This window comes from Oncorhynchus clarkii, unplaced genomic scaffold (genome assembly GCF_045791955.1).
Source record: "Oncorhynchus clarkii lewisi isolate Uvic-CL-2024 unplaced genomic scaffold, UVic_Ocla_1.0 unplaced_contig_520_pilon_pilon, whole genome shotgun sequence".
Lineage (NCBI taxonomy): Eukaryota > Metazoa > Chordata > Actinopteri > Salmoniformes > Salmonidae > Oncorhynchus > Oncorhynchus clarkii.
In genome coordinates, this window is record NW_027260836.1 from 134,504 (window position 1) to 142,456 (window position 7,953).

The 7,953-nt window shown below is 42.2% G+C and overlaps 1 protein-coding gene across 1 annotated transcript in view; it reads right to left on the reverse strand.

Moving 5' to 3' along the window:
* LOC139401868 (phospholipid-transporting ATPase ABCA3-like) overlaps nucleotides 1-6,789 on the reverse strand; it is a gene marked incomplete at its 5' end in the record, with an annotated part of 54,076 nt that extends 47,287 nt beyond the window's left edge. Inside the window, 4 exons of the mRNA XM_071145860.1 lie at nucleotides 1,482-1,602; nucleotides 1,766-1,882; nucleotides 1,951-2,210; nucleotides 6,552-6,789. Coding sequence (XP_071001961.1) covers nucleotides 1,482-1,602; nucleotides 1,766-1,882; nucleotides 1,951-2,210; nucleotides 6,552-6,789 — 736 coding nt within the window. The remainder of the gene's footprint in view (nucleotides 1-1,481; nucleotides 1,603-1,765; nucleotides 1,883-1,950; nucleotides 2,211-6,551) is intronic.
* Nucleotides 6,790-7,953: the final 1,164 nt, after the last annotated feature.

Consider the following 7,953-nt stretch of genomic DNA (forward strand, 5'->3'; position numbering starts at 1 on the left):
ATAGTAGAGAGAATGATTTCAGCTTTTATTTATTTCATCACATTCCCAGTGGGTCAGAAGTTCACATACACTCAATTAGTATTTGGTAGCATTGACTTTAAATGTTTTAATTTGGGTCAAACGTTTTGGGTAGCCTTCCACAAGCTTCCCATAATAAGAATTTTGGCCCATTCCTCCTGACAGAGCTGGTGTAACTGAGTCAGGTTTTTAGGCCTCCTTGCTCGCACATGCTTTTTCAGCTCTGCCCACAAATGTTCTATGGGATTGGGGTCAGGGCTTTGTGATGGCCACTCCGATTCCTTGACTTTGTTGTCCTTAAGCTATTTTGCCACAACTTTGAAAGTATACTTGGGGTCATTGTCCATTTGGAAGACCCATTTGCAACCAAGTTTTAACTTCCTGACTGATGTCTTGAGATGTTGCTTCCATATATCCACATAATTTTCCTACCTCATGATGCCATCTATTTTGTGAAGTGCACCAGTCCCTCCTGCAGCAAAGCACCCCCACAACATGTTCTATTTTTGTTTCATCAGACCAGAGGACATTTCTCCAAAAAAGTACGATCATTGTCCCCATGTGCAGTTGCAAACCGTAGTCTTGCTTTTTTATGGCGGTTTTGGAGCAGTGGCTTCTTCCTTGCTGAGCGGCCTTTCAGGTTGTCGATATTTTACTGTGGATATAGATACTTTTGTACCCGTTTCCTCCAGCATCTTCACAAGGTCCTTTGCTGTTGTTCTGGGACTGATTTGCACTTTTCACACCAAAGTACGTTCATCTCTAGGAGACAGAACGAGTCTCCTTCCTGAGCTGTATGACGGCTGCGCGGTCCCATGGTGTTTATACTTATGTACTATTGTTTGTACATATGAACGTGGTACCTTCAGGCATTTGGAAATTGCTCCAAAGGATGAACCAGACTTGTGGAGATCTACAATTATTTTTCTTGGCTGATTTCTTTTGATTTTCCCATGATGTCAAGCAAAGAGGCACTGAGTTTGAAGGTAGGCCTTGAAATACATCCACAGGTACACCTCGAATTGACTCAAATTATGTAAATTAGCCTATCAGAAGCTTCTAAAGCATGACATCATTTTCTGGAATTTTCCAAGCTGTTTAAAAGGCACAGTCAACTTAGTGTATGTAAACTTCTGATCCACTGGAATTGTGATGCAGTGAATTACAAGTGAAATAATCTTTATGTAAACAATTGTTAAAAAATTACTTGTCATGCACAAAGTAGATGTCCTAACCGACTTGCCAAAACTATAGTTTGTTAACAAGAAATGTGAGGAGTGGGTGAAAAACGCGTTTTAATGACTCCAACCTAAGTGTATGTAAACTTCCAACTTCAACTGTAACAGAACATACTATACACAATGGAGCATCTCTCAGATAGCACAGGACGGCTGAGGTTTTAGAAAACCATGAATAAACAGACAGATGGAAGGTCGGACAGACATTGAGACACACACACACACCTCTTGAGAAGAAGGCACTGATCATGAAGCTGAAGTTGATGGTTGCCACGGCAAAGACAAGCAGGAAGACAAAGACCAGGGTGGGGTCACTATAGGTCAACACAGCTCCATTAGGGCTCACCTAGAAAGGGCCAGGACAGGAAAGAACATCATTATCATCATGAATACTAAAAACACACTGAATGAAAAATAATTCCCCTCCTCAAAGCAATAGAAAGAAAAGACTAGTTAAGTGTTTTTGTTTGTGTTTTATAGCATAACCGTTATGTGAAGTGCAAACTCACCTTGATGCAGAAGAGCAGCGTGACAAAGAACATGGAGATGGCGAGGAAGAGGAAGAACATGAGGAACCAGGCCGTCCAGTGCAGCCAGTTACTGAGGCCCATCATCCGCATGTACTCCTGTAGAGAGTAAGTAGAGTGAGATTGACCATTTGCTTGACTGACAGGTAATCCACCACCTCACCCACCTTGAGCTTCCTCTCCTTCTCCTGCACCACGGCCCTCACGATGTTCAGAGAGGTATAGGTGAGGCTCAGCACCAGGAGGAGGGGCAGCTGGTTCTGGATGGCCAGGATGAACACGTCGTAGATGAACGGCGGGAAGGGGAATCGGCGGAGGACCACCCGGGTGTGGGAGAGGAGCCAGGCTGCTCCTGTGCTGTTATAGGAACGCATGATGGCCTGGTTGACCGCATGCTGCACTGCCAGGAAGCCCTCGCGGAAGTAACCTACGGAGAGGAACCGGGTTATGTTAGAATAACTACATCCCAATTCTCAGGTGGGCCCTTGTGCACTCCTCCCCATGGATCAGCACAAACAGCCTAGGGAGGTTCTTTAATCAGTCTCCTGACAATGTTAGTCTGTGAAACCCAAGTCATGTTTTCCTGTTTGCTTATGGCGGAATACAGCTCATTCAGTTCAGCGTTAGTGCCAGCATCAGTTTGTGGTGGTATGTAAACAGCTACAAAGAATACAGATGAAAACTCTCAGGCGAACAATAGCTCGAGACTTCCTTAGATATCATGCACCAGCTGTTGTTTACAAAAATACATAGACCGCCGCCCCTTGTCTTACCAGACGCCTATGTTCTATCCTGCCAGTACATCGTATAACCAGCCAGCTGTATGATAATATTGTCGTCATTCAGCCACAACTCCGTGAAGCATAAGATGTTACAGTTTTTGGTAGTTGGCAGTTTAATCTTCCCCGTAACTCGGCAATTTTATTCTCCAAAGATTGCACGTTTGCGAGCAGAGTGGAAGGAAGTGTGTGTTTCTTCAATTGCCTACAAATTCTCAGATGGCAGCCAGACCTTCGGCCCCTAATTCTAAGCCTCCTCTTCATGCAGATCACGGGGATCGGGGCCTGTTCCCGAGGAAGCAGTATATTATTTGCGTCAGGCTCGTCAGAGTCATGAAAGGAAGAAAAGGATTCTGCTAGTCCGTGGTGAGTAATCGCTGTCCTGTGGTCTAGAAGTTATTTTCGGACATAAGAGACGGTAGCGGCAACATTATGTACAAAATAAGTAAAACAATTTGTTACAAACAACGCAAATAAACAACAAACAAAAAAATATCGGCTGGGGCCACGTAAAACATCTGCCTGCATTCTCCGGCGCCATCTTACTAGGGCCCAATCTCGGCGTCTATACCTTGGGCCCATTGTTTTTCCTGTTCATGTCATACTGTATACTGGTGGGAAAAAAACGTCTGGTTCTAAGTATGACACTCTTCCATTACCATGGAGATAAACAGGAAATGAGGACTCATTCTGACCTTTTTACCAGATCATTCCTTAACCCCACCAGAAGTTCATTTGAACATATTCTGATCTGAAAATGTTGACAACAGCTACTCACTGAATAATCTGAACTGATGAAGGGATAGACGGCTTAAAGAGGCAGGAGGTAGGCCTCAGTAATGATGAACACTTTTACATTTTAATCCATATCTGACTGAAACTCTTTGTGGTTATTGTCAAGTAGACTGGAATGGTTTCCTCTAGGCGAGCCTTGGGCCATATTCATTAGGCACCAATTTTTTTTTTTAACACTGAAACATTTTCGTAATTTTCCATTTTGTGCTTTAATAAATATGACCCTGATATCTCCCATTGGAGACACATTAACACAGCCACTTAATTTGAGATCAAAGGTCTGGCTCAGTAGAGAACACCAGAACGCCACTTCTCCTCTGTTCTCGTCACTCGTTCATCATCTCTTCCTCTTTTGAGAGTCAGAATATTGACATAGCTTCAAAGAGGAAGGAGGAAGGGAATCAAAAGGGCAGGGTCTAAGATGGAGGATCTGGAGCCATGAGCAGATGGGGCAACATCCTATTCTCAATTTAATACACTACTTGTTACGCAACCACCACCATCGTTTCTGGATACATTCTGGAAAATATTTTTAAATATCTGAGCCATCACCATTTATCAGAGAGAAAAGTGAATATATATATGGATGGACAAAAAAATAAACGTTTCCTGATGATGAAGGCAAAGCTGTGAAAAATACCATTTGGGTTAGAAACGTAGTGTGACAAGGGGGTATCACTAGATTACAGGGCTCAGCCAAACACTGTTGCCCTGTGACACAGAGCAAGGCTTGCCATGGGAACACAGCGGGAGCAAGGAGGAAAGGTTATCTTTCCAGGGGCTGTGCAAATAGCTAAAGCTCTCCCATCGAGTGTGATCTGTCAACACGAGATAATGACAGTGCACCTGACTGCGGCAGTTGGTTAAACCCTCCTGTGTAGGAGTTCAGGTTTACATGTTATATTGTATATGTCACTTAGGGGTCACTTTTATGCAAAGTAGAGTTGCGTTTAATAAAAATAAAAAAGTGTTTGTCATGCTTCAGACTAGAGGTCGACCGATTAATCGGAATGGCCGATTATTTAGGGCCGATTTCAAGTTTTCATAACAATCGGAAATCGGTATTTTTGGGCGCCGATTTGCAGATGTTTTATTTGTATTATTATGTATCATTTTTTTTTACACCTTTTATTTAATCATTATTTAACTAGGCAAGTCAGTTAAGAACGCATTCTTATTTTCAATGACGACCTTGGAACGGTGGGTTAACTGCCTTGTTCAGGGGCAGAACGACAGATTTCCACATTGTCAGCTCGGGGGATCCAATCTTGCAACCTTACAGTTAACTAGTCCAAAGCAATAACGACCTGCCTCTCTCTCGTTGCACTCCACAAGGAGACTGCCTGTTACGCAAATGCAGTAAGCCAAGGTAAGTTGCTAGCTAGCCTTAAACTTATCTTATAAAAAACAATCAATCATAATCACTAGTTAACTACACATGGTTGATGATATTACTAGATATTATCTAGCGTGTTCTTTGTTGCATAAAATCTGACTGAGCATACAAGCATACAAGTATCTAAGTATCTGACTGAGCGGTGGTAGGCAGAAGCAGGCGCGTAAACTTTCATGCGTTTTTCCAGCAGCTCTTCGTTGTGCGTCAAGCATTGCGCTGTTTATGACTTCAAGCCTATCAACTCCCGAGATGAGGCTGGTGTGACCAAAGTGAAATGGCTGGCTAGTTAGAGCGCGCTACTCGCTCTGAGCCTTGGGGTGGTTGTTTCCCTTGCTCTGCATGGGTAACGCTGCTTCGATGTGGTGGCTGTTGTCGTTGTGTTGCTGGTTTGAGCCCAGGGAGGAGCGAGGAGAGGGACGGAAGCTATACTGTTACACTGGCAATACTAAAGGGCCTATAAGAACATCCAATAGTCAAAGGTTAATGAAATACAAATGGTATAGAGGGAAATAGTCCTATAATAACTACAACCTAAAACGTATTACCTGGGAATATTGAAGACTCGTGTTAAAAGGAACCACCAGCTTTCATACGTTCTCATGTTCTGAGCAAGGAACTGAAACGTTAGCTTTCTTACATAGCACATATTGCACTTTTACTTTCTTCTCCAACACTTTGTTTGATTGAACATGTTTCATTATCTACTTGAGCCTACATTTATTTTATTGATGTATTATATTAAGTTAAAATAAGTGTTAATTCAGTATTGTTGTAATTGTCATTATTACAAATACATATTTTTTTTATTTCTTTATTATTTATTTTAAAATCGGTTGATTAATCGGTATCGGCTTTTTTGGTCCTCCAATAATCAGTATCGGTATCGGCGTTGAAAATTCATAATCGGTCGACCTCTACTTCAGACAGCTACAGTCTCTCCACACACACAAACTCCTTCCTCTCGTATCTGGCTCTGATCCACTGTTCCCGAAGGAGCCTGCAGAAACACTTGGTGTTTGTTTACTATATTTACTGTGTTTATGCTTGAAAAGATTCACTGTCAATAATGTCTGATTAACCAACATGGATGACAGATCAGGGTGGCGTTCATTAGGGCACGCAACTGAATATGTTTTGCAACGGAACACAAAAAGGAGTATTTCTTATTGGACCAGTCCAGAGAGTTCCTCCCTGTTTCAGTCCGTTTGGTGCCTAATGAACACAACCCTGGAGTTCTCATCCAGTGAGTGTATAATGGTGTACTTATCTTTTGAATATTATAAATATTATATTGCTCCTCTGCCCTGTAAAATAATCAGGATTGCCAAGTCAAAATATTTTTATTACAGAAATGATTGGAATGGACGGTCACCCATAAAAATACTTTGACACCCTTCTCTCCAATTCCCTCTGCCTCACTCTGAATTTATCATTCCCATTTCATGTCTAGTTCCCTCCCTCCCCCTATCACCACCCTTGTCTTTCAACCCTTTCCCTCACTATCTCTCTCTTCGCTCTGCCTGTCTTATCAGTAATCCGTCTTAACATGTACACAGGCAATATGAACAGGCAAACACAAACATATGAAGCCTGAGACTGTGTTTATGTGTATATATATATATATATATATATATATATATATATATATAATTATTATTATCCTCACGGGTGCCGGAAATCCCTCAAAGTCCCCTCAAGGATAGTAGAACAAGGAACATTCTCCATTGTGGGTACAAAGGCTATGTTAAGCTTAAGTGTTAAGTTTAGAGTTACAATTATGGTTAGGGTACAGGCTCACCAGGCGTGCCCCCCTGGAGGTCGTACTGCTCCCTGGGCCCGGGCAGTTGGAAGAGGGGGAACAAGTTGAGGGTGTGCCAGTCAAAGTCATTGTTGATGTTCAGCTCAGACTTCTCCTTGGCCGGGGCATTACGGGGACTAAAGCTGAACCGCAGGTGGTAGCTGACCTGTAGGGGATAGGAGGAGGAGAGGAGGGAGGGAGGGAAAGAGAGAGTAAAAGAGAGAAAGATTATGAACAACTGGAAGAGTGGATTTTCTTTATGTAGATGTGAAAGATCAGATGATATATATTGATCCACCACCATCTACCTCTCTGCCCACCACACACCAACACATTCCACTGACACAGGGAGAGGGTGACAGAGTTAAATCTCCATAGGGAGGATGGTGTCCATCAACCCAACCAGGGAATTCTCATCTCTTTTTCCTGACTTCCTTCCAGCAGGTCATTCCCGCTGCACAGGTAAAAAAAAAAACTGTGGAGCTTTAGCTTTTGGTGTGTCGAGGTCTGCCGCTTTCTGTCCATTTAGGTCATTTCTGTAGAATATTTATGTCTCTATAGGCAACCCCTTTTGGCTCAAGAGCATTCTCAGATGCAAACGTTCTGTATAGCTTCAAACCAGGAGGAAATACTAGAGTGTGGTTAAAGGTTAGCATGTCAAGGATTTGGCTGGACTGCAGGTGACTCCAGGATTATTGTATTTGAATGAGGGGCAATAATACCGTCAGTGAGAACCAGATGCTTTCATATGTAAACAAAGAGCTGATTCAGAGTTCAAGGTTCAAGGTTCAATTAGGGTGACCACATGTCCCAGATTGTGCGGGACAGTCCTGCATTTTGGCCTTTCGTCCCACAACCAAACAATCATGTCCCGCATTTTACCAACAAATGAAAACATCACTAATTTAGAAAAAAGGTACATTTGTCTTGTATTTCAGTCCAATCGTTGTTGAGATCTGATATTATGCGCAACACAAGAAGAGACATAGGCCAATGTCATATCATCAACCAATCACATTTGTCAAAACCTTTCAGGCTAAATTCCAGCTAAACTTGGAGGACTGTTAATTAACTACTAACAAAAATTGTGTGTAATGAAGAGCTACTAATGTCAGTAAATAGTCATATTAGACAAAGATATAAGGTCATTTTGGCAAACTTGTGAGGTTGTCCATGCTCATTAGTTGCTCATCCAACATATTTGCTGCTACTTCATTCAATACCGTTTTAAAAGTCTCTCTTCCTAACTGTTAAACATTCCCTAAGACAAACCAGCAATGATTCCTTGGCAAAATATTTACAGATTGTGTAAGGAAAAAAGTGTAGGCAAGGTACACTTCAATTAGTTCACTCGGTGCTGCGGTAGGGAGATGTGTGTGCCTGTGTGTGGAAAAATGATTCA